At 39.2% G+C, this 26,859-nt stretch overlaps 1 protein-coding gene across 4 annotated transcripts; it reads right to left on the bottom strand.

Moving 5' to 3' along the window:
* On the bottom strand, positions 1–25,775 carry CFAP97 (cilia and flagella associated protein 97). Of its 4 annotated transcripts, none has more exons than XM_059685667.1 (5): positions 25,687–25,775; positions 22,319–23,364; positions 14,152–14,417; positions 4,882–5,032; positions 1–3,002 (listed from the first exon to the last, which is right to left on the bottom strand). In XM_059685667.1, the coding sequence occupies exons 2-5, from the start codon at positions 23,346–23,348 to the stop codon at positions 2,875–2,877; spliced, it is 1,575 nt and encodes a 524-aa protein (XP_059541650.1). In that variant the 5' UTR covers positions 23,349–23,364; positions 25,687–25,775; the 3' UTR covers positions 1–2,874. The 4 variants fall into 4 exon arrangements, with proteins under 4 accessions (XP_059541650.1, XP_059541648.1, XP_059541647.1 ...); XM_059685665.1 differs by having other exon boundaries at positions 25,585–25,707; XM_059685664.1 differs by lacking the exon at positions 25,687–25,775 and adding an exon at positions 25,079–25,524.
* Positions 25,776–26,859: the final 1,084 nt, after the last annotated feature.

Genomic DNA, 26,859 nt, shown 5'->3' with positions numbered 1-26,859 from the left:
TCAGTTATCTTTACTTCTTTTATTTCTTTCTTCACTATGCCAAGCTAGTTCTTCATGACCAAAATACATTACAATGGGCTGAAAAATTTTTAAAGGATATTGATTTTTCAATTTCTTACTGACCTTTATGCATGAAAATAAAGTCATTATCATTAAGCACATTTTCTAGGCTGGTATATAATCATTTATAGGTAAAGACTTTGGCATTTAAGATATTAAACATTTCATGAATTATCAAAATATAATAATTAAACTTGTATCTTCGGCATTATCTTGGTCATAATACTTTTCACAGTGTGCAGTACTTGAGTCTGAAGATGGGACAAACACACTCATATCCCTCACAATGACCTCTTTTTAAAGTTGTCTAGATAAGCATTTTGGACATTTGGGTTAAAACAAATGGTTGAAAACAACTGCATTACACTATGTTTATAAGCAAACCAGAACATTTTATTTGTAGTAGTAGCTAAGAAAGCGGCTTTTAATGGATAGTGAAAAAAGGAAGTAGGGAAAGCCCAAGGTAATAGATATTTCTTAGGAAATAATTTTAATTGTTCAAAATCTTTCACAGACTCTTATGCAAAAGAGGCAATGTTAGTTTAGCATTTGACAGATATGAAAATAACACTCAATAAGAATCTTGCCTAATAATTTAGATCTTGGGTTAGTGTAATTTTGCAGAAGTAAATCTTCAAAGTATAAACAGCAAGGTACCAGTGAACCAAATATAAAGTAGTACTAGGTGACCCTTCACTTTTTATGTTCTTGAAAATGAATACAGTATAATTACGAGCCCTTCATAAAAAATGCCTCTTAAACCATAACTTCAAAGTACCTTAAAGAATATCACATTTTTCAATTCCTAGCCTTCTATTTACACTTATCATATATAAGTAATCATGACAACAGTATTATAAATTGTTTTAAAAAAACGAATATTGTTTTTCTTCCTGACTTTTACTTTGAATCCCTGTTACCAGTTACATTTAGAAGCACCTCTCTGTCAAAGCAGTACAAATAAAGGCATTAATTTAGTATCTAAAAATCAAAGTACTGCTTTATCTATGAAATTATGTGTTGTACCTAAAATATGGCAAGGACCATATAAATGTTCCTAGAGACTAATGTCATTATGGACATTTAAAGGTTTGACATATATTTTTTCTAACAATGTAAAAATCAATTAAAAAATACTGTAAAATCAATTTAAAAAATCACTACTGGACTGATGTTCAAATGCTGAGTTTCAAATTCAACGTTACCTTATCTCTCCTTAAAGATAGGTTGTTATACAAACATGAGAAGTACAGTAAGCTAAAAACTAAAACCTTGCATTAGTATAGCTAAATTTTATATGTAAAGCAGTACCAAATGATGTAAAAACCTGTTGACCAGAACAGAGCATCAAACAACAGTGAAGGAACTGTAGCCCAAAGAAAGAAGAACAATCTGACAGTCAGGCTGTGTTCACATGAATTACATTAGCCCTACTGTTCCCATGCCTCACATGCCCTACCTTAAACAAAATCGACGAACACAAACTAAGACCAAGAAATTCGGAATTGATGTTCAGTAAAATGTACTTTGGCTTTCTGCATACATGCTACAGAGCTTGAGTTAACCCAGAAAAATACAAATATTCTTATTGTGGTTACAGATCACAAATGCATATTAGAAAAAGAAAGGTTTGGCATTTAATATGGAAATTTTCCAACATTCTAAGGACATACTAAAGAGGCCAGTAATGAAAGACAATGATAACTAGAACAGCAGGCACAACCATGACTGAGATATACTTTAAGAGCCTACAGATTGAAACAAAACAAGCAAATTAGCAGACATAAAATAGTCTCAATAAATGTATGATTCTCCCCCCTTTATCGCTTATATTTTAGTTTTCTTTTTCAACCCTTAAAACCACTACCTGGAAGTTCTAATGCTGTGAGACAATGCATTTCTTTCTTTTCTCTTCTCTTAATATAATAAATACTAAATGTAACACAGCTTGTTAACAGTATCATTTGAAGCACTGTTCTGATACAACTCAGATCTACTTCTTGAGACTGGTGCTATTTTGCTGATTCGAAAATACTCGCTTTTGCTTATGATGATCTGGTCCTTGGACAAACTATTCACAATGTAAGTAGACTGTAGCTTGCAAGCCTACCTTATTTTTCAGCATCATTAATAGTACTTTACCTGAATGTACAATGAAAGAGGAGCTTCTAAGTGGAACTTCCTAATACTCACAGTGTGAAATGGTTTGGAATGGCTGATGAAATGTTAAGGTGTAACTCAGCACACTTACATACCTCTGGCGATACCTCTGGCGAATCATAAGGACTGACCCAGTAAATTAGGTCCAACAATGAAAACGAATTTCAAGATTTGTTTCATTAATAAGAAAGTGTTACAATTAAGTTATGAGTCATACCACTTAAGTCCTAAAGCAAACAGAAAACAAAGCCAGTCAAGTTGAAGAGTAATGTTCATGGTTTAAAGCTTATAAGAGGTGAAAATAAAAATAAAATGAGATGTACATAGTTAACATCTCGTGCCAACGTGCAGTAATACAACTGTTTTATCAGCATGAGAGCTGAACTGATCTCTATGCTAAGACAATATACATGCATTTACCTATTAAATACATATACATCTCATATAAATACACCCTCACAGGAAACACTGACTTTACATTAAATTGCCTTTTTTGAAAACAATTTTGCATTGAAGTACAATAAATTACAATTTGCTGTTGTACAACTTAAAATTCTTAAAACAGTTATTAGAGATGTTTACAAAGAGAATTATAGTAATGTACAAGAGCATTTCAATGAGAATTGGGTGAACAATGTTTAAAGTAAAAAGTTTTTATAACCAAGCTGTACGAACATTAGGGGGCTTAGGTCTTAGCAACAGGCCACTGGATTTGTCAAAAACTGCTCCCTCACTCTTACAACTGAGACCACTGGTAGCACTAGATGTCCTGGAAGCGCCTCCTGAAAACAGACAAAAAATAAGAAATGATTTGAATTATTTAAACAAAATACATAAATCATCATCTGATAAACTTCCTTTCCTAATTTTAAGTTCAGACTAAATTTTCCTTTCCTAACTCTCTCTCTCTTTTTTTTGATGCTGAGGATATTACTAATTTTAGAGAGAGAGGAAGGAGGGGAGAGAGAATCATCGATCATTTGCCTCCTATATCAATCCCAACTGGGGGGGATTGAGCCTGCAACCTTTGGTATATGGGATGATATTTCAACTAACTAAGCCACACAGCCAGGGCCCACATGTTTTTAATAGTCTAATATAATTTTCAACCAGAAATGCACTTCCGAGTTCCCTGTGGAAGTTAAAAAATATACTACACTGGGGGATTTTGATTCAACAGATTTGGGTGGGAACAGATGTTTTAAATAAATGTTTTAAATGATTCAAGTGCAAAAAACCATATAACCATTAGAGGCCCGGTGCACAAATTCATGCATGCATGGGGTCCTGCCAGCCCACCCCGATTGGGGTCAATCGGGCTGGGCCGGCTGGGAGGAGGGGCCGTGGGTGGTTGGCCAGCCGGCCCCACCCCCTGGTCAAACTCCCAGCCAAGGGGACAATTTGCCTGTTAGCCTTTTATTATGTAGGATTATACATTTATTCAACAAAAAATGTACCACATTCAAGACTGAATACTTACTAAGCATGAGTTATTGGAACAGACCCCCATCCTAGTCACTACACCAAAGAAGTAATGCTTAGAGAATGAGTGAATGGAATTACTAGTCATTGGACTGTGTAAGACTCACATGAGCACTGGGGAGTTGTGGCATGGTAAGTGGTTCCAACTTTGTTTGAGTACTGGCTTCTAATTTTTCCAGTTTAGAATGCATATATGAAGCAACAGCACAGACTTCTGTACAGAAAGATATCTGGCCCTCCTGTATGTCGCAGGCACTAGCACTGTGGTCATTCTGCCTACATTCTCGGCAACACACCACTGGTCAGATGTGTGAATGACCACATAAAAAGCTTTAAGAAGGATTACATCTTATGACTCTACAGATTGTTGATTTTTGTTTTATTCAGTGAGGAAGACAGAGTACATACAAGGGCTGAAGATATTACCAATAATTCTTAACTGGCTGGGGAAATGTTTTAGTGACTTTTAAATAGCACATCTATTCATTTCTTCCTTTAATAAATATATTGAAGTTAAAAGTCTCTCTTCCACCCTAACAGGTTTGGCTCAGTGGATAGAGCATCGGCCTGCGGACTCAAGGGTCCCAGGTTCGATTCTGGTCAAGGGCATGTACCTTGGTTGTGGGCACATCCCCAGTGGGGAGTGTGCAGGAGGCAGCTGATTGATGTTTCTCTCTAATCGATGTTTCTAACTCTCTATCCCTCTCCCTTCCTCTCTCTGTAAAAAAATCAATAAAATATATATATATTTTTAAAAAGTCTCTCTTCCATTATCTAAGAAAACTACTGATATTTTCAACTGTTTTTTTCTCCTGCTTTCCTTCCTATGCTGCCATTACCTGCTATAAACGAAACCTGAAATTAAGTGAACTAACACAAACAAAGCACGCCAGTGAAAAATCATAAAGTGCATTTCAGAAGTCGTCATTTATCATGTCCTGGCCAGGTAGTTCAGGTGGTTACAGCATTGTCCTGATACACCAAGGTTGCAGGTTTGATCCCCAGTCAGGGCATATACAAGCATCAACCAATGAATGCATAAATAAGTAAAACAACAAATTGATGTTTCTCTCTCTCTCCCTCTAAAATCAATCAATAAATAAAAATAAATAAAACCCTATTATAAGAAAAAAGACAAAAAGATACAAATAAGTACAAAATAATTGTGAATATGCTTACTTAATGAGCTATACTGGCTGAGAGTCGATCTTGCTCGTCTTAAGGATGGTGATGAGTTGAGATAACCCATATTGCGATGATAATCCATTAGCTGTTCTGACCGTTTCATGCCAACTGTTGGTTTCACGGCTTCAAGTCTCTTCAATAAAGCCTTCATTTAAAGACAATCAATGTGCAAGTCAGTGTTATATAAATACTAATATTTTTCCAAAAGGAAAACTATTTTTAGAACCTGAAATGGATGAAATTAAATAGAAAAGACTAAAGCACTGTTGAAATATTTCAAATAATATATTTTCAGGAGAACCTAAGGCAGTGATTCTTAACCTTCTGGCCCTTTAAATACAGTTCCTCATGTTGTGGCCCAACCATAAAATTATTTTCGTTGCTGCTTCATAACTGTAATGTTGCTACTGTTATGAATCGTAATTTAAATATCTGATATGCAGGATGGTCTTAGGTGATCCCTGTGAAAGGGTCGTTCGACCACCAAAGGGGTCGCGACCCACAGGCTGAGAACCGCTGACCTAAGGGCTTTGACCTATCCTATAGCTAACCAAAGCCACTACGATTTTAACAACTAATCACAGGCACACCTCTTTCAGATCAGGTTACAATCTTAGAAAAGGTGCTGTAAGGTGAAATACATTAAAGCTGAGTTTCTCATAGAAATGACAAAATGGGAATAATAATGCTAAGAGCCCAGGAATGACCATAAGCTTATTAAAGCTACTATAAATCCTCTATCTGGTTATCCAGCAGTGGCTTTCTACCTGCTTTAAATTTCCAGTAATGACTCCAGGCTGACTAGGACATTGAAGAAAGGCCAAGGGGCAGGGCCCTCCCACTCCTAATTTCTACCGACTCAACAATGCTTTTTGAATTGTCTGTTTTATATACTGAAGATTCTGCATAAAATTAGTTTGAAAAAAGAAAAGTTTTTGATGTTAAGAAGTTTGAAAATCAACTACAACTATTATAGAATATAAAGCTTTTTAAAGGTTATAAATCAACTAGCCAAGGCAACACAGTATCCAGTAACATAGTATAATAAGATTCAGCAAGAGTCTAATGTATAATGTTCTGAATTTTATTTTTCTTCTTCACAAATCAGGTGAAAGAGTTTCTTTTGTTTGCTTCTCCCAGGCATCATCGAGAAAGGAATATTTAAGTAGACCAATGAATTCGGATTGATCCAGGGTTGTGTTTTATTATTCTCTTTATTGATTTAAACTTCCTCTGTAGCACATTGAACTTTATCTAAAAAGAGAATGCTGTTCTGCACCAAGATTCATATTGAAAAATCAGCCTCGTGTTCCATCACAGGACAAGTTTTCCTCTGCACAATGTTTTCCTTCTTCCTCAACTTAAGTTTTAATTGTGGTAAAATATACACAACATAAAATTTATCGTTTAACCATTTTTAAACATACAGTTCAGTGGCATTTAGTACATGTACGTAATTGTGAACCATTACATTTCCAGAACTTTTTCTCAACGTGGTGTTTTGTTCTTAGCATCTTCATCCTCTACCCCTCTATTCTGAGGTTCCGTCATCAGTGCTCCTGAACAATCAATCCGGGGGGGGGGGGGGGGGGGAGAGTGGGGGGTAAGGCGGGTGGAACAAGTCAAAATATTCAGGGGAAGAGCCGATGAGAACAGGGCGAGAAGGAGTTATGTGAATAAACGGAGCTTGCAGACAAATGGCAGAACACATGAAGAAGCAGAAAGACCAGCTGAGAGTGCGGCGGCCAACGACTCTTTTTGCATGAAACGCCTTCCCCAGTTTTTTGCCTTCAAAGGCTGGAAGAGTCAACTCCTCCAAAGCCTTTCCCACCTGGTGTTAGTGGTTCTCTTTGCTGAGCTGAGAGTTAGGATTTAAACATGGCTCCATCTGTAAAGTCTATGGTCTTTTGGCCATAAGACTGGATTTCTCTCTTTATGGACAAGAGAAGCTGTATAATTTAGGTAGCAAAACCTCCTAAGATTGTATTTTCTCCTCTATAGTATGTAGCTGCTCTGAGCTATGTAAGATACTGGAAGGAATATTAAAAATATATAAAATACTGCCTTGGCATGTAATTTATAACTTAGTTGGGACGATAATACCATTGCATGTCTAAGACTTTTATAGCATAGTAAGCAACTTCCTATGTATCACATCATCAATGTATTTCACTGAGCAGAGCTACATCTGCTGTTTTATCTAATTATCCCATTAACTACTCACTGAGCTGTAAGGAGTGGAATAGATAGGCAGAAAACTTGATATTTTCAGTTACTTACAAATTTTATCTTTTTGCTGGTGAAAGTCTCAATATTTTTTTAACTAAACTCCTAATTTCCTAAATTTACTCTTTTGGTTAGATGTGCATTTTTCTTTTTATATCATCAAAATCAATTCTGAAATAATTTGTCAATAAGGCAAAAAGTAAACCCATTCTGTAGTCCTGAGATGTCGCTTATCAAGTTTACATGCAGAAAGCTGGGGATATAAGAAACATGATTTGGCTCAGCTTTCCAAATCGTATGGAACCACACCATGTATTAGTCCATGTGTTATAACTTAACAAGCTAACAAAAATTAAAGAAATACTTTCAGACAGGTCTTGCTTGTGGAAACAATATCAAAACTATGAAGTATTAATTACAGTATAAACCCTAAAATCCAAAGTATACATACGTTTCAGTCTAGTCATCAATTTACAACTCCTGGGTAAAGCTTAAAAATAATTCAAAATGTTCTAACACTTGTAATAGAGTGATTAATAAAATGTAAGTTACTTAGTCAGAAAGACCTGGATTTAAATCCTGGCTCTGCCACTGATTATATGACATTGGTCAAATGACTTAATAGGGATATTAACAAAGAAATAAACCTCAAGCAATTTGGAGTAATAAGTGAGACAATGGGTATGAAGTGCTCAGAACAGTTCCTGGCATAGAGTAAGAACTTATGAATTGAAAAATGATAAGAATGGTTACTTATGTTCCAGTTTATGGTATACAAAATCTTAGAAATGCTACTGAAATCAGATTTTAATTATGAATCTCAAAATAGTTTGTCTAAATATATATTTTTTTAAATCTTGGAAACATTCTTTTTGGAAAAAAAAATAACTTAGCCTGAATGCTGTCTTCAGAGGCAGAAAGGTTAAAACAAATTAATGAATAAATAATGTGTTAATGATTTCTGTAGGGAAGAGTTGCTTTATTGTTTCTAAAGTGATAAAGCAAAGACCCTGAAGGACATTAGGGAGTAACAAGTATCCTATAGTCAGGAAAAATCAGGACCATTCTCCCTATTTTCTACAGATAGAGTCATACTTAGTTATCATTAGGCTAGAGTCATACTTAGTTATGATTAGGTTTATTTCTCTTATGGGAGGAGACAACAGTCAACAAAGCAGAGAATAAGGAAAGCCAGACTGAATGAACTATGATTTTAAGATCTTAGAACAAAGGTACTGATTATTCAACTAATCAACACTCATACTAGATATGAGTGTGCTATAAATCTTCACTTTGTGACAATGTACCACTCTCCCTTTAACAGTTTCCCCATTTAAGAAGTCTAAAATTACTCCTCTAGACCAGAGCAGACAAAGAACAAAAGAAAAAGGATTTTTCACTTAATTTTTTTTTTTTTTATTGATTTAAGAGAGGAAGGGAGAGGGAGTGAGACAGAAACATCAATGATGACAGAATCATTGATCGGCTGCCTCCTGCACACCCCCCGCTGGGGATTGAGCCTGCAACCCAGGCATGTGCCCTTGACCGGAATCGAACCAGGGACCCTTCAGTCCACAGGCCGATACTCTATCCACTGAGCCAAACCGGTGAGGCCACTTAATGTTTTTAAGACCAGTCTGAATTTCTAAATTTATCCATGCACTACTTTTATTTTAACACAAGAACTCCCCAGTGGAAACATTATGGTCTACTTTATTGTCTACTTCTATTTCTCTGGATTTAAAATTAAAATAAATTAACTTCATTTGAGCTCTAGGCTCTAATTCTGATTCATTCCACCAGGAATATTACTTCTTCCCTCATCTTGCTTCAATCACCCCCCCCCCCCCTCTTCTTTCACAGCTCAGGAAATTGACATACATTTAAAAGAATGAAATAATCTAATTTCTATCAGAGGGTAAAGTGAAACTATAAACTACCTTAATAACTCCCCTCTTCTCTGCTCTTTCATTAAAATCATCAATTTATACTATATTCAAATACAGATAAGAAGATGCGGCTTAACAATATTTCAAAGTTCATGAATTAAAAAAACGAGTCCCCTTTTTGGAAATAATAAAGTTCTAATATAATTGAGTATATAGCAAGCACGCCCTCTACTGGATAAATTTACTTTTTCTTTATTATATTATTCCTTTATGTCCGTTGGTAATGAGGGGGGAAGATAGTGATAAACAAATAAGAAATCAAAATTCATCAGAAAGACAGATTAATAGCATGCTTTTAACTCTAAAACTCAGGACTCAATTGTATACCATATTTTCCTTCTCTTTTTCTACCTTCTCTGCACAGTGGTACTTCTTTGTCTTGAATTGTATTAGTAAGTACTGGTAGCTTCTGGATTGCTAACAAGTAAGAGTCCTGGAACAGAACTGCTTTAGTCATTATGCCTGTCAGCCATATGAACAAGATGAGAGCAAATGAAGGAATACAAATCATAAAAATTATAAAGTAATGGATGCTGCTTGTGCAGTATATCTGACACAGAAATAACTATAAAAATGTGTGTGTACATGTCTTTTGACCATGAACAGCCTACCAAACAGATTTAAAAGTATAACAGCTTAGCCCTGGACTGTGTGGCTCAGTTGGTTGGAGCATCATCCTGTGCATCGAATAAATGGGAAGACATACCATATTTCTGTATAGGAAGGTAATACTTTAAAAATGTCAACACTCTGCAATTAAAATGTAAATTTAACATTAATTCCAATAAAAACTTATAATAGATATTTTTAAATTTTGTTTTAGAGAATATCGTTGTTTTGTAATGTAAATTCTTTATTGTTAAAGTTTACATATGTCTCCTTTTCTTTTTTTAAAAATTTTTTCATTAGTCATATTTACCAATGGTAAGGGCAGGGAGACAAAGTGAAATATTTAATAACATCTAACACATAGGGATTATGACTTGTACTTTTTAAAAAAATATATTTTATTGATTTTTTACAGAGAGAAAGGGAGAAGGATAGTCAGAAACATTAATGAGAAACACCGATCAGCTGCCTCCTGCACATCCCAATTAGGGGATGTGCCTGCAACCAAGGTACATGCCCCTGACTGGAACCGAACCTGGGACCCTTCAGTCTGCAGGCTGACGCTCTATTCACTGAGCCAAACCGGTTAGGGCAATATGTCTCCTTTTCTTATAACAGAGGCCCAGTGCATGAATTTGTGCATGGGTGGGGTTCCTCAGCCTGGCCGGCAATTGGGGCCAATTGGGGCCATCTCGCCCAGTCCTGATCAGGGCCAGAGGCCAAACTCCCATGGCCTCTCCCCCTGCTGGCCAGCCCAATTGGGGCCATTGGGGTGGGCTGGCTGGCGGGAGGGACCACCGGAAGTTGGCCAGCCAGGGGGAGGAACCATGGGAGGCTGGGTGTGGGAATGCACTGACCACCAGGGGGCAGCTCCTGCACTGAGCCAGGTCTGGCCCCTGGTGGTCAGTGCGCATCATAATGACTGGTCAACAGGTTGTTGGGTTGTAATGGTCGCTTAGGCTTTTATATATATAGAATAGATTTTTTAATGAAAAAATAATAAATCATTATGAAGGATAAATGTAAAGGAACAGACAAGTTTTTGGAAGATATAGAATTAGCTTTAAATTGCTACAATGATGTGCAGAAAACTACCACCTAACCTGCTATCCATTAACCTCATTTCAACTTGCTTTGTGCTATCTACTCCTTGCTACATGCAGAGTAACTTTCCTGAAGGATTTAAGACTCTACTAGTATTACAATTTCAGGTAAGTATATAGAAAAATAGGACTGTACTGATGATGAAATATGAGGGTGAAGTTTGGAAACTGTTTTAGTAATTGTTAATAAAAGCTTTATCAATTATTTTAAGCTTGAATTTATGTGCTCATTAAAGATTTAATTTTAGTTTAAAACACTATCTGGGTTTAGAATCTTGGCTCAATCACTTACTCTGTGTCCTTGGGCTCATTATTTAACACCTCTAAGTCTCAGTTATTTAATTGTAAGATGTGAATAAAAACAGTATCTACCTGAAATAATTATTGTCAGGATTCAATAAGCTAATATTTGGAAGATACTAAGAACAATGTCTGGCCCGGCCGGTGTTTCTCAGTATTTGAGCATTGACCTATGAACCACTAGGTCACAGTTTGATTCTGGTCAGGGCACATGCCCTGTGTGGGGAATGCAGGAGGGAGCCGATCAATGATTCTCTCCCATCATTGATGTTTCTGTGTCTCTCTCTGAAATCAATAAAAATATATTTAAAAAAAGAACAATGCCTGGCATTTAGTAAGAGCTCAGTAATTATCAGCAATTATTATAAACGGAATTTTATAAAGAAAATAATTGAGGGTAAGGGCAGGACTGGGGGGGTGGGGGGACAATGGGGGAATAAGGACACATTTGTAATACCTTAATGAATAAAGAGAAAAAATCATAAAAAAAGAAAAAATCATATGTTATGAGTAAGTTTTTAATGAGAAGATTTTTAACAGCCCCCACATATATTTCTTAGAACATCAAAGTGTAACTATATTTTTTAATAATAATGACTTTCATACATTCAAGTAGCAGACCACAAAATTTGACCTCTTTGAGAACATATATATTCTTTAAAACTAGAGGGCTGGTGCACAGAATTTGTGCACAGAGGCGGGGGGGGGGGGGGTATGCCCCTTAGCCTGGCCTGCGCCCTCTTGCAATCCGGGACCCCTCGGGTAGGGTCCCTAGACCTGGCCAGCAATCAGGGCCTATCAGGGCTTTCCTTCTCCTGGCTGCCGGCAGCTGGCCCCGCTCCCGCTGCTGCCACTGCTTGCCATCTGTGCGGTGCTGCCCCCCCACCCCCGCCACTGGTTGCCTCCCTTTATGGGTGACAGGTGTTGGGTGCGATCGCTTATGGGGCAATTGATGGCCAGCCATTCACACCCACCACAGCACCGCTGGCCTGGGCCTCCCTCTGTGGGGCGATCGATCGCAGGGCCCCCAGATCTATCACCCCACAGAGGGAAGCCCTGCCCACCTGCCGCAGCGCTGTGAGCAGGGTGGCCTGGGTCTCCCTCTGTGGTCGCCAGCTGGGAGGCCCCGCCCACTCGGCTGGGGCTCCATGATCAATTGCTGTGCAGAGGGTGGCCTGGGCCTCCCTCTTTGGGGTGATAGTGGAGCCCCCTGCCCCACTGAATGCCCCGCTGACCTGGGCCTCCCTCTGAGGGGCAATCGTGGGGAGATGATGGGGTCCCCCGACCAATCACATCGCACCTGCCTTGGCTGGCCTGGCACCAGTGTGTGTCATAGTGTGGTCCTCTGGAAGGTCATTCGGACAGTCATTCTGCTGTTCAGTTGTTTGGTCAATTTGCATATTATGCTTTTATTATTATAGATTACTAGAGGCCTGTTGCACAAAAAGAATCATGCAATAGCTGCTGGTGGGAATGCAGACTGGTGCAGCCACTATGGAAGACAGTATGGAGTTTCCTTAAAAAACTGAAAATGGAACTCCCATTTGACCCTGTGATCCCACTTCTAGGAATATATCCCAAGAAACCAGAAACACCAATCAGAAAGGATATATGCACCCCTATGTTCATAGCAGCACAATTCACCATAGCTAAGATCTGGAAACAGCCTAAGTGCCCATCAGTAGATGAATGGATTAGAAAACTATGGTACATCTACACGATGGAATACTATTCTGCTGTAAAAAGGAAGGAACTCTTACCATTTGCAACGTCATGGATGGAACTGGAGAGCATTATGCTAAGTGAAATAAGCCAGTCAATAAAGGAAAAATACCACATGATCTCACTCATTCATGGACAATAGAGACCATTATAAACTTTTGAACAATAATAGATACAGAGGCAGAGCTGCCTCAAACAGATTGTCAAACTGCAGCGGGAAGGCCGGGGAGGGTTGGGGGGCAGGAGGTAGGGGGGTAAGAGATCAACTAAAGGACTTGTATGCATGCATATAAGCATAACCAATGGACATAAGACACTGGGTGATAGGGGAGGCTAGGGGACTGTCTAGGGCGGGGGGATAAAATGGATACATATGTAATACCCTTTGTAATACTTTAAGCATTAAAAAAAAATAAAAATAAAAATAAAATGAAAAAAAAAAAAAAAAAAAAAAAAAAAAAGAATCGTGCAATAGGCCTTCCCTTCCCCTGGCTGCTGGCACCGGTTTTCCTCCGGCACCCAGGACCCAGGCCTTCGCTCCAGCCCGAGCCGCCTTCAAGCTCTTGCTGCTCCGACCAGAGCTGCCTTTAGTCTTCGCTCCACCGCTTTGCGCCTAGGTATGCAAATTAACCACTGTCTTTGTTGGCGGTTAATTTGCATATCTCACTGATTAGTCAATGGGAGGCGTAGTAAAGGTATGGTCAATTACCATGTTTGTCTATTATTAGACAGGATTATAGATAAGTGATATATAAATTGTGTTAGCTTTCAGGGATACAGTAAAGTGAAATAGATTAAGCTAGTGACTGAATACTTCACAGAGGATATATACATACTAGAGGCCCAGTGCATGAAATTTGTGTACTGGTACAGTTCCTAGCAGCTGCTGGCTGCCGCTCCCTCCTCTACCCTCCCCTGGCCGCCTGCTGCTGCCACTGCTGCCACCACTGGCCGGGGCCTCCCTCCCTTCCTCCGGCCAGCCCCGCCTCCTGGTCAAATTCCTGAACCACCTCCTGGTAGAGGGGACAATTTGCATACTATGCTTTTATTATATAGGATGACCCGTGGACATCATTTCCCGTACTACTGTAGTGATTTAACAGATCTAGTCAAATAGTTAATGGAGGTTTCAGTATTTTCATTTAAGGTTCCCTTAAAATATGGGTTGCTGAAAAAAAGCTACACATTGTACCTTACAGGCTCATAGTTCATCATGTATTTCATGCCAAACACATCTAAATCTATTTTTATATAATTAAGTTTAAATATTGGGCTGTCTTTGGGTTTCCAGTAAGTTGGGTTTAAAAAATCAATACAAATGCATTTCCTTGATGACTAAAAAATTTTTTACTTACCAAATTTTCTCTTTCAATCCTTTGTTGTTCTTTCTGTCTGTTGACAGCACTGTGATATAATTTAGGGGGATGACTAAATCTTCTAGGAATCATATTTTTGCTTCCTGGTTTTTCAGCCTGTCTTGACAGTTCTTTCAAAAGCCTCTGATTTTCCCGATCAATCTGTCTCACCTCCTCTCTTGTGAAAGAGTAGTTTCTCCTAGGTGCTGCTGAAGGCTGATCTAAGTGATGTTTCTCTGGTCTCTTTTTATCCAATTCCAGAAAAGCTACAGAAATGAACAATAGAAGGAAAAATGGCTAAAGAAAGTAGCATGAAATATGATGGTATTTGCTTTAATTCTTAAAATTAAAACTACATTTATTCATGAAAAGATATAGATGAAATAATGTTACTGACATCACACTACAATTGTGTAGAAAGAAATCCAGAGGCAGCTTAGCATTTTATGCTTACTGAGTTCTTTGGGAATAAAAGCTATATACCAAACAATAAGAAATGTACATGGTGCTGGTTTTAAGGTAGGTAAAATTTATGGAAAATGCCCCTGTCAGGTTCATCTTATGTTTCTCCAAGGAAGCTTAATAATTAGGAAGGTTGGAAACCTCTGGTTGAGTGTACCAATATAATACTTAGACAGTTTTTGTTAGGTGGAAGGCATACTTCAAAAATAAAGTGTCCTCAGCAATGACTGGTGAAAACAATGGGTAGAAAATGGCAAAAACAAATGCAGAATATTCTGAAACTTTCCACTTAATCTGAAAATATTTTACTACAGTATTTTGTATTGGCATTAAAACAAATACTTCTGTAGAAGTCAAACATTTCATTCCTGATTAAACATAAGCCAACATCAATATCCTATATAATAAAAGCCTAGATGGCGTCACATGACGCACTCATGTGATGTTGTCACAAGATGGCCACCACAAGTTGGCCGACAGGGGAGGGCAGTTGGGGGCAAATAGGCCAGCAGGGGAGGGCAGTTGGGTGCAACCAGACCAGCAGGGGAGGGCAGTTGGGGGCGACCAGGCCAGGAGCAGAAGGCAGTTGGGGGCGATCAGGCCGGCAGGGGAAGGCAGTTGGGGGTAATCGGGCTGGCAGGGGAGGGGAGTTGGGGGTGATCGGGCCAGCAGGGGAGCAGTTAGGGGGCGATCAGGCTGGCAGCCAGAAGGGGTTAGGGGCAACAGGCAGGCAGGCGAGCAGTTAGGAGCCAGCAGTCCTGGATTGTGAGAGGGATATCCAACTGCCAGCAGGGGGATATGCAAGGGTCCCAGATTGGAGAGGGTGCAGGCCGGGCTGAGGGACACCCCCCGCTTCCGTGCACAAATTTTGTGCACTGGGCCTCTAGTATTGTATAAAAAGTTTGTAACCAAGAAAAATATTTTGCATACTGATTATCACATAAAAGTTTCTAAAACTATTAAGCTTGCTAAATGTTTCAGTTTAAGTCAGTACTAAAATGAATACATTATATCAGATTAGTAATATACTGGCACATTTATTATGTTTTTTACAATATTTTTTTAAAGTAAGCGTTACTTGTTTTTACTTGAGTACCTTTGTTAACTCTTTTACTGTCGTAGCGTTTTGTACTATAAGAGGAAGAGGCATTTTTAACCCTCATCTAAAAATGTGACTGGTACAGAAAATTTAAAACATTTGAGCAAGGTCACAAAAACTGTATGTCTAGCTCCCTACATTTAACCATAGACAATCAACGATTACAGAAACTTAAAATAAATTTTATTAACAGTCATTTCCTGATATAAAATGATGAAATTAATGGTTGGTAATTTGTTGAAAACCAAATGATAAAACCTGAATGAGAACACATTTAGAAAGATATAGATGGGCTGAACATAATTATCTTGCTTCTAAGAAATGCCCATTTTGTAGAATTTAATAAGGTTTCTATATTAATTTAGCCATAAATGAAAGCCTTTAAAATTAAATTCTAAACAAAATTAAAAGTAAACCTTTTTTCCTAATGGCATTTTTAAAAAGTTTTAAAAAGTAAAATAAGGCAATAGCTATAAATAAATTAATTATATAAAGGACACTTAACCTAATTCACTTTAAAAATTAGCATTCTAACTCTGATGGAAAAGTATATGGATGGAGTACTTATATACTGAATCCAGGTATCACTATTATGTTTTTCTAAAGTGGCTATATGCTCAAGTATGAAGCAACTTTAAATATAGAGGTGGGTTTACAGTATAATACAATTAATAAGAAATAATACCAGAATAAACTATCTCATGTACTCACAACTGTAGACCTACTTTTGTCCACCCCTTATACGCTCCATTGGTTTTTCCGATTAAGATCTAATTTTTTTTTTTAACTTGAATAAACTTTCAAGGATGTAGAGAGCGCCTGGGAAAGGCCCCTGAGCTGACTGTCATCTGAATCCAGCAGTGCCCATTAGAGCCATGCCCTGGAAACATACCTTGCCAGAGGCAGGTGTGTTGTCAGCCTGACCTTCAACTCAGGTGCCAAGGGCTGGGTTTCATTATCTAAATCCAGTCAAGCACCATTATCTGGGCCCATGTGGAAGTGACGATTACAAAGAAGCCACAAGAATGCACATAATCTCCTTTGTCTTGGGCTTTAAGTAAAACTTCCTGGTATTCTGCTGTATAAAATAAACGCACTATATCTACTCTGGGTCACTGTCTCTCCATCAGAGGACAGCTGCCCCACCCGTCCCCAGCTTTTTCCTTCTTTCTCTGTGTCTGTCTCTTTCTTTCATTTTCTCAATCCCCAGACGCCCCTACTCAGGAACCGGACTGCTCTCTAGCTGCGCTGGACACAGAAAAGAGAAATATTTATATAGGGATACAAATATTTATATAAATATATACATATTTAAATTCACATATTTATGAAACATTGTTTTTCTCTAATTTTCTTCAATGAAACAATTTTTAAAAAATCCTCATCCCAGGATATTTTTGTACTGATGTGTTTAGAGAGTGGAAGGGAGGAAGGAGAAGGAGAGGAAGAGAGAGAAACGTTGATAAGAGAGAAACATGGATGTAAGAGAAAGACATCGATAGGTTGCCTCCCGCATGCTCCCGGATTGGAGCCTGCAACCGAGATATGTGCCCTTGACTGGGACTCAAACCCGCAATACTTCTGTCTGCAGGCCAATAGGCTAACCATTGGGAAACCTGGCTAGGGCTTCAATAAAAGTTTTGTTCAAACTTGTTACAGTATTTCAATACGTGTCCATTATCACTAGAGCCTTTTCTTAAATTATGTAATTTCATTTACTAGAAGTATCAGCTTTACTTTCACCTAAGCTGAGATACAGACAGCATTTAAAAACTTTGTGTAACGTTACCACTGAAAATTTTATCTCAAGCCATATTAAGACCTTATTCATATAATAGCTCTTAAAAAAAGAACTGTCCTGTAGGCATATTCATGATCCCTATAAAAGAATGGTATTTGCTTTTTAAAGTGATTTTTTATAAACTTTTAAAAAAAAATCCAAACTTATAAATTGACAGGTCACATTTCAAGAAATAATAATAAAATTTACTAAATTTCTTTGTCTTTGTGAACAAGTTGTCAGGTGATAAATTCGGTGACATTTTCCCAGTCCCAGTCCTCTGAATCTGGAAGGCTTGTGACTATGTAGACCAATATGATACAGCCTAAGTGTGTCTTAGGAGATGCAACCCCCACCCCCCAACCCCACCCTGCTCCCTGGAATATTTGTCCTTGGGACCTGAGCCACCCTATATGTCTGACTGCCCTGAGCTCAGCTGCCAGGCTGTGAGGCAATCAAACTACATAGAGGGCCACTATGATCCTAGTTTTTGAGTCATCCTAGGCTGCTGCTTTATACATCTAAGTTTTGTGATTTGTTATCAGAGCAGCAGTAACTAATACAAAACTTGGTACCAGGAACCGGGGTACTACTCTAACAAAAATCTACATTAGAGGGCACTGGCTGAGACCAGGTGACAAGTAGAGCTGGAAGGGCCTGGAAGGGATTGCTGAAGTGGATGACATGGCAGAATTTTAGGAATACTGTTGGCTATTTGACTAGGTACTACTGCCATTGGTGGACTGGGCTAAGCAGATCTCCACACAGAATGTTGGAAGTATCAGTGATTTATTTTATCCACAATAATTAGAGGATAGAGAGACAGACTAAAAAAACGAACCGGTCAGTTTACAAGCAAAATTTAGAGAGAATATAAAAGAGCCAGAACTTATGGGATTCAAAACATACTTTTCCTTTCTACTTCTTCCTGGCAGAAGATTCTCAAAGGACTCAGAGGTACAGGAAACTGAAGAACCACGTCTGAGCAGACTGCGCTGCACTTGGACCTGTTTTAGACCCTGGATTTCAAGGCTGGGGGAATCTTTCGAAAGGAGAAATGTATTTTTGCGTTTGGGAGAAGTAGGTAAAAATTATGTGGACAGAGGATGGACTGAAGAGGTGGTTTTAAAACATGTCCATAAGGTATTTGACATTCTTAAGAGGCCCTCTATGCTCTTCCTCTCAAATTTGGAAAGGTCCATTACCATTTACATCAATAGAATATGGAGGAAATGAAGCTATGTGACGTCTGAGGCTAGGTCATAGAAGGCGATGAGGTTTCCATCTTGTTTCCCGGAACACTGAACGTGGAGATCTGAGCCACCATGTGAGAAGTCCAACCACCCTGACGCTGCCATCTGTGAGGAAGCCAGGCAACACAGAGGCACACGTGGGCCCTCTGCTCAGCAGTCCTGTTCACGTCATCCCAAACCCACACCTAACATGTGAGTGAAGAGCTCTCAGATGATTCTAGTCCCCTACCTTTAAGTCTCTAAGCATTGGGGTAGTTCATTATATAGGAATAGCCACTGATATGCCACCACTTTAAAAAAAATGTATGATAGCCGAAACCGGTTTGGCTCAGTGGATAGAGCGTCAGCCTGTGGACTGAAGGGTCCCAGGTTCAATTCCGGTCAAGGGCATGTACCTGGGTTGCGGGCACATCCCCAGTGGGAGATGTGCAGGAGGCAGCTGATCGATGTTTCTCTCTCATCGATGTTTCTAACTCTCTGTCTCTCTCCCTTCCTCTCTGTAAAAAATCAATAAAATATATATATATAAAAAAATACTTAAAAAAAAAAGTATGATAGACAAAATACCTGTGGACCAAGTATAGTCCACAAACAGGCAGTTTACTTTTTTTTCAGGGGGGGGGGGGAAGGAGGGGTGTCTAATTGCTCTATTAATCTTTCATAATGATTATGGTTTTGTCAATTTCATCATTGGGTTCTGTTTTGCTTTTATCACACATTGCATATTAATGGCTCTTAAATCTTTTTGGTGTATTTGGTCAGTTTATTAATGTCAAACACTCTTTGTCCCTTTTAGTGCTAAACTCCACTATACACATGTGACAGAAGAGTATAAAAAGCAAATCATGTCAGCATTATTAGTGAAGAGAGTTTTGTCCTTGCCACTCTAAATTCACCAAGCTTCACTTTTAACTCTGCTTCAAGTATTATGTTCTTCAATTGTGAGTCTGGTGCTTCTCTTGATTTTAGATTTTCTCAAATGTTTGGTAACACTTGGTAGTGTGTTGAGGACATCTGAGATTTCCTCCTCACCTACTAGAATCCTGTTCACTGCAGCCTGCCAGTAAAGGGACAAAACATGTTCCCAGGGAGGATGTGCTAGTAGCTAATCGCAGTACAGAACCACCCACAGTTTTGCTTTCTTCGGTTTCAGTTATCTGTGGAAAACTGTGGCTCAAAAATATTAAATGGAAAATTCTAGAAATAAACTATTCGTAAGTTTTATATTGTGTGCCATTCTGAGTAGCACCATGACACCTCATGCTGTCCCACCTGGGATGTGAACCACCCCTTTGTCCAGCATATCCATGCTGTATCCACCACCCACCCTTAGTCACTTATTAGCTGTCTGGGTTATCAGATCAACTGTGGCAGTGGTGTCGTGCTTGTGTTCAAGTAACCCTTATTTTACTTAATAATGACCCTCAAGCCATTCACATTACTTTTTATCAATGTATATGTTCTATTTTATTATTGTTGTTGTTAATCTAATACTATGCCTAATTTATATATTAACTTTATGACAGGTATGTACATACAGGGAAATAACATAGTATATATAGGGTTCAGTACAATCCCACTTCAGGCATCCATATGGTGTCTTGGAATGTATTCCCTGAGGATGAGAGGGGACTACTGTATGGGCATCCTCTTCCTTATCGAGTACAACAGTCAGTATCTTCCTCTTAAATAAGGCAGTTCGCTTCATTCCCTCCTATGTTGTTAGCAGTTTAGCAGTGAGTTTAACCAGTTTCTTTGTTCAATGCTTCCTTAATCTCATTTCTTTCTCTTACAGTAATTTTTCTTCCCAGGATACATATCTATTTCATACAGAATCTATGCAGTAAAATTTGTGGAGCATTTCTAAATTGTCTCTATTTTGCCCTACAGATTCTTCCTAAACTGACCTAATTTTACCTATACCAAGTATTTGAAACATACCTTCTAATCTAGTCATGCCAACTTCTTCACTGTTCTTTAAATATGTGAGATTCATGCCATAACCCAATGCCTAAACTTCTACAGACTCTACTCCTCTACCTTTTAATGCTCTTTCTGCCTATTCAGGGATTTACAGCTCAAGGTCAAAGAACTAATTCCAACTACCCTTTTTGGCTATGTACCTAGCAAAGGCAGGCTTTGGGCAGGGGTGGGAAGTCTCCCAAATCAGCCACCCAATTGACTTAAGAGGCTAAATACTCAGAAATTCTAATAAATTCTTTCAAGGTTTACTTTCATGTTAGATGTCTAATAATGTTAGTCTACACTGAATATATATATATATATATATATATATATATATATATATATATATACATACATATACATATATATATATATATATACTTGTGTTTGTTCCATTGTTTGCTAATCCTCACCCAAGGATATTTTTCCATTGATTTTTAGAAAGTGGAAGGGAGGGGAAGAGACAGAGAAACATCGATGTGATCAATTGGTTGCCACCCACACACGCCCCAACCAGGGCCAGGGATTAAGCCTGCAACCGAGGTATGTGCCCTTAACTGGAATCAAAGTCTCAACCTTTCAGTTGCAGGCCGACGCTAGGGCCGACACTCTATCCACTGAGCCAAATCATCTAGGGCTTCCCTTCTAATATTTTTCACAGAACCCCAGAAATCTCAATTTAGAATAGGCTTTAGCAACCTATATCAACACCTCATCTTACAAATGAAAAGACTGGGGCACAGAATAGTTACTGCTGGTCTAGGGTCAAGTAAATGACACTCAGAAGCCTAAAATTTTTATTCCACTTCCAGAATTTTCTTCACCTCACTACATAAGTGCCCAAATTCAACACTGTTTCATATTTCATGGCCTATAATTGGGACACCTGATTTTATATTCTTTTATTAACTTTTGTTTCACATGCTTATTATTTTCATAGTTCAAATTTATGAACTTATTAAACTTGTTAACAAAAGTTATTTTAAACCAATAAATAACATTAACACTGTTAACTAGAGGCATCCCTCACTATCTAAACTCTCACCCAATGTTTGCTCTAACGGCTTGCAAAATTTTTTACTCAAAATTCACTATCTGAATCAACAAACGGTTTTAAGTGAAAATGTTTAAATTGAGATGTAGAGTATGCTGTGTTCCTACCTAGCTGTTCTGGCAGGATCACATCTCATGCTCATAATTATTAAATGTGTTAAGCATTATCACTATCGTCTTCCTTACATTAAGTGAATTTATCTTCCAAGGAAGTGGAAAAGGCTGTGAAGAAATCAGGTAAGAACAAATAGGCCTAGAAAAACCTATATAGTAGTAGTTGAAAGTGATAAAGTGTACTGAGAAATCAATGCAGAAAAGGCATAACCATGTACATATCTCCATCTTGCATGCTTGCAGTTTAGTTATATGTGGGAAAATAAAAACTTATTTTTGTGGACAAATGGAATATTTAATAAAGTTATGATAATATCAATTATCACAAAAACATACCTACTAGAAAAGTCAATGCAAACTCATAGCATTTAATACTTAAGCTCAATATACCTTTAAGTTTAATGATTAAATTCAATATGTAGTTTTGAAAAAAAAAATTACCTTTCAAGAGTTGATTCAGGTCCATTGTGTCATGTATGGCTTTTTGTTTATGTCTACGGTCTAAATTGGAATCTAATACTGAAGACTTCGAGGTGAGATCTACTCCATGTTTTTCTTTCCCTTTTTTGGCTGATTTCAAATTATTTTTAAAATCCTCAACATTTCCATACACTTCTTGACTCACATTTTCTTGTCTTTTAACTTTTACTTTTTGATGGTTTGATGTGCCCAGTTCAAAAGACTGAACAGGGCTGATGTCTGGGGTCGATAAAGGAGTGACATCTGTCACAGTATCTTCAGATTCCTCAGTGTAGTCACCGGCTTTTGATTTAGTACTTGTAGGCTGTGTTCCTGCTGATTTTATTCCTGGTTTATATTTCTGTTTTGGTGACAAGTGGGTTACACCAGAGAGATGTTTCTTTAGTGATGGAGATGATTCAGGTGTACAATTATCAGACTCTGCAGTTGAACAATCTGCACCTGAACTTGAAGATGAGGACGACAAAGAGGAAGAGGAACTACTTTTGGAATACTTTTTACTTATGCCTTTTTTGATATTACTAGACGGTTTAGCTGACTTGGACCTGACATAATGTTTTTTCCCATCATCACTGCTTTCCTCTCCATCTGTATAATAATCATTTTCACCTTCTTTTACCATTTTGGGAATTCTATCTGGAATGGTCAAGTGTATTTTATATCCTGTTGTAGCATTACACAGTTTTTCTGATCTTGAAGAAGTTGTCAATGATAAAGAATTTCTGGTTTGTGCATTATCATTTTCTATAGGGTGTTCTTCTGAAGGAATTTTCTCTTTTCTTTCATTTCCTTTCTCAGCAAGATCATTTTCTTTCCTCTGCATTCCAAATTTCGAGTTTACATTTACTGTATCTTTGTCTATTTTCTCTTTAGGGCAATCATTTTGCTTGCCAAAAACTGAGTTACTTTCACTTTTCTTTGCTTCTTCAAAGTCACTGTCAAAGAAAGAATGGTCCACTTCATCTTCTGATATATCTCTGAAACGATCCATAATGGCAAATATATATCTGAAAAGAAGAAAAATGTAACCATCAGACTAAAGAGCAATTTTGAAATACTTTTTATTTTTACTTAGTAATTTATAGTTTTTCCAAACTGAGAAGTTTGGGTAACATATCAAGAGAAACATGACCCCAAAAACACACCAAAAAATAACCCAGTGAAATTATAATGGGGCTATAGGAATAGTTCCAAGTTGTGCCAATGATCTGAAAAATAGGTCTATTTTTTTTGTAAGATAATTCACCCTGTATTACAAAAAGTCAAGGGCGGAAATCAAGGAGTGTGGTTGTTTTTTCCTTTCTCACTTTGTTACATGGTTAAGAATACCTTTGAAATTAAATTAAATTTTGTAAGTTTCTTCAATTTTAAAAGCAAATGGTTTCATAGCACACCCCTGAACTGCTTCAATGAAGCAGTTGGTTCTGAGTGCTATGGCGAAGAGTCTAAAATGTGAATCATGATTAAGGGTTTATAGAACAACAGGCCCATATCTAGCAAAAGTAATGACAAAGAATGTATTCAGATACTTAGGACTGATATAGAAAAAGATTTTAGAGCTGTTACTTGTAGCTCGAGGTAGAACTTGCATCAACAGATGGAGTGCATGAGAAAGCTGTTCTGAGTTTAACGTTAGGACTGCTCAGAAATGGACTGGGCTGCTTTCTAAGATTAGGAGCAAGGAGTGACTAGTGGAATGCTGTAGGGAATTCATGCAGTAGGAGCATATGCTGTTTCCTGAACCTATGATGATTATATGAACCCAAAGTCAAATGATTAAATACTTACTTTGAAATCCCTGTTTTTCATAGCTAACAATTCCCTGCCTTTCTGTCTCCTTACCAGACTGGGAACTCCTGATAGCTAGCTCATCTTTATATACCGAGTGCCTAAAGTAGTATCTGACAAATATGATTCAAAGACTGTTTAACCAATGAAGGAGTTTGGAGTTAGGAAATGTAAGATTGTGCGGTGGGCCTCAGCTGGTTTGGCTCAGTGGATAGAGCGTCTGCCTGTGGACTGAAGGGTTTGATTCCCATCAAGAGCACAAGCCCAGGTTGCAGCTTGATCTCCAGTAGGGGGCGTGCAAGAGGCAGCCAGTCAAGGATTCTCTCTCATCATTGATGTTTCTCTCTCTCTACCTCTCCTTTACTCTCTGAAATCAATAAAAATATATTTTAAAAAGAGATTGTGCAAGGGTTCTGCTCTTTGATGTGTTAGCAGAAAAGTTACCTCTTTTGTTTCCCACAATCCTCTTTTTCCCTCCACTCCTCCCCTAACCATACTCCCCCACCATACTCCCCCGCCCCTTATCTTCACTGACGTGGTTCATGCAGGCCCCAGTAGTTTTAAGCATTTGCTTCCCTAAGGGGTCACAGTTCATGCCAGCAGGTGCATAGCCCAGCGCCTGGGAAACGTCACGTTTAAATTTGGGTTGAAAATATCCAACAATACCGTTATCTTAAGGATTTGAGCGCTCAGGATTTAGCTTAATTTACGGAAAAGTTATCCAACAATCCCATCCACTGAACAATCCTTTAGATAATATTTACTTCAAAACGAGGTTTCAACTTATATTAGAAAATAATAAAAATACGGCGTCGACTTAAAATTAGCAACGGTGCTCTTGACAACACTCTGGGAAAGGGTAAAAACGAAACGATCGGTCACCGGGCCTTCATCCCCCCTGCGCGGTGCTCCATGGAAACAGGTGACACTCACCAGGGGCACAGCCCCTCCGGTCTGCAGTGAGATACTAACGCTTTCAAGGGTTATCAGATCCTGGCATTTTTCAAACTGTCATTTTGTTATTGTGACATTGGGTTTCTGTAGTCAGATATACAATATGGCCCAAAGGTAACCGATTGGATACACGACAATTCTAGGCCCAAAGAAAACAAGCAAACACCCGTGATCAGGAACCCGGGCTCCGTTCAGCACTCCCGCCCGACCCCGCGAGGTGCCCGAAGGTAACGGACAGCCTCACGCCTCAAGGTCCAGGTTCAAGTCCGCGGAGGTGGGAGCTGGTGACCTGAGCCCGGCTCCAGGGCTGACCCCGACTCCCACGCCACCCCGAACGCGACGTGCCGACAGGCCGTGCCCACCGCGGCGGAGGCTGCAGGCGGCCCCAAGACTCGCGGCTCGGCCGCCGACGCTGTGGTGACGCCCGCCGCCCGAGGGGCTTAGCCGGGCGCCTCCTCCCTTCCCGGGCGTTCCCTTACACCGACCCCGAGTGCTCGCCGCTGCCCCGGCTCCCGAGGGGAAACGGAGCCGCAACGGAGAGGAGGCTGACGGGCGCGGGAAGAAGGGGTCGCTCGCGTGCCGCTCACCTGAGCGCCGTGGCCGGAGGCAGCCGCCCGCGCCGCCCGTGACGTTCCGAGCTCGTGCGCACGCGCCGGCGCGCTCGGCTTCCGGGGGCGGGGCGAGCGGAAAAGGGGCGGAGCCTCCAGTGTCGCGGGGCGGGGAGCGGCGGGGCGGAGCGGCGGGCATTACAGACCGCGGAGGCCGGGCGGCCTAGAGCGGCTCCGCCGGCCCCGCCCGCCGCCCTCGAATGGGAAGGAACACGTGGCGGAAGTCCTCGTCCCCCGCAGCGTCGTCCGCATCCAACCGCTGCTGCCCCCGCTGTGGACGGCAACGCTGGTGAGCCCAGTTGTGGTGGCTAATTTAATAGGAAAAGCTGCTTTCCTTTTTTGCAATTCCTAATCAAAACAGCAACAGTAATCATAACAATGGGGCTGCTGTGTCTTTGTTTATATCAGCGAGTTGCAGCCCGACCACGAATTCTCTGTGCAGGGGTTGGTAACACATTAGAAACCCCTCTTACTGGTGAACAAGGTGGGCAGTTCAATCTGAGAGCACAGTGATCTCGGTAGGATTCATTGAACGCCATTATTTTTCCATTTTGAATTCACAGGCACATAGTAGGTGTGGTAGAATAATGGCTCCAGAGATGTCCACCTCCTAATCCCCAGAACCTGCGGATATGCTGCTTTACATGGTGAAAGGGGCTTTGCTATGTGATGGAGGGTGTGGGGATGGAAAATGATTACCCAAGTGGCCACAACGTGATCACTAGGGTCCTTAGAAGAAAGTAATCCAGGTCAGCAATAGGAGACCTGGCCGTGGGAGCAAGAGGCAAGTACAGCATGGTGACTGTACTTGAATACAAATACGTTGTGTATTTGAAAGTTGCTAATAGAGTAGATCTCAAAAGTTCTCATCACAAGGAGGGAAATTTCTGATTACGTGAGGTGGTGGATTTTAACTAGGTTTTTATTATGGTGATCATTTTGTAATAGACACATATACGTATCATTATGTTATACACCCTAAGCTTATATAATGTTATATGTCAATTACATCTCAAAACTGGAACAAATTAGAACAATTTGCGGCTGTATCAACTAAGGTTATGTAATATTCTAAGTGCTTTGCTGTCATTTTAATAGTCTTCACAGCATCTTCACCAGGAGTAATTTCATCTCAAAAACCACTTTCTTTTA

This window comes from Myotis daubentonii, chromosome 2 (assembly GCF_963259705.1).
Source record: "Myotis daubentonii chromosome 2, mMyoDau2.1, whole genome shotgun sequence".
Classification (NCBI taxonomy): Eukaryota; Metazoa; Chordata; class Mammalia; order Chiroptera; family Vespertilionidae; genus Myotis; species Myotis daubentonii.
The sequence above is the reverse complement of the archived record's forward strand: the minus strand, read 5'-3'. Positions and strand labels throughout refer to the sequence as shown.

Excerpts from the sequence above, each read along its gene's own strand:
- CFAP97 (XM_059685667.1), bottom strand. The coding sequence starts at position 23,348 with ATGGATCGTTTCAGAGATATATCAGAAGATGAAGTGGACCATTCTTTC. Across the intron at positions 14,418-22,318 it reads CCTGAATCAACTCTTGAAAG|CTTTTCTGGAATTGGATAAA; the intron begins GTAATTTTTTTT and ends TCATTTCTGTAG. Across the intron at positions 3,003-4,881 it reads CAGCCAGTATAGCTCATTAA|GAGGCGCTTCCAGGACATCT; the intron begins GTAAGCATATTC and ends GTCTGTTTTCAG.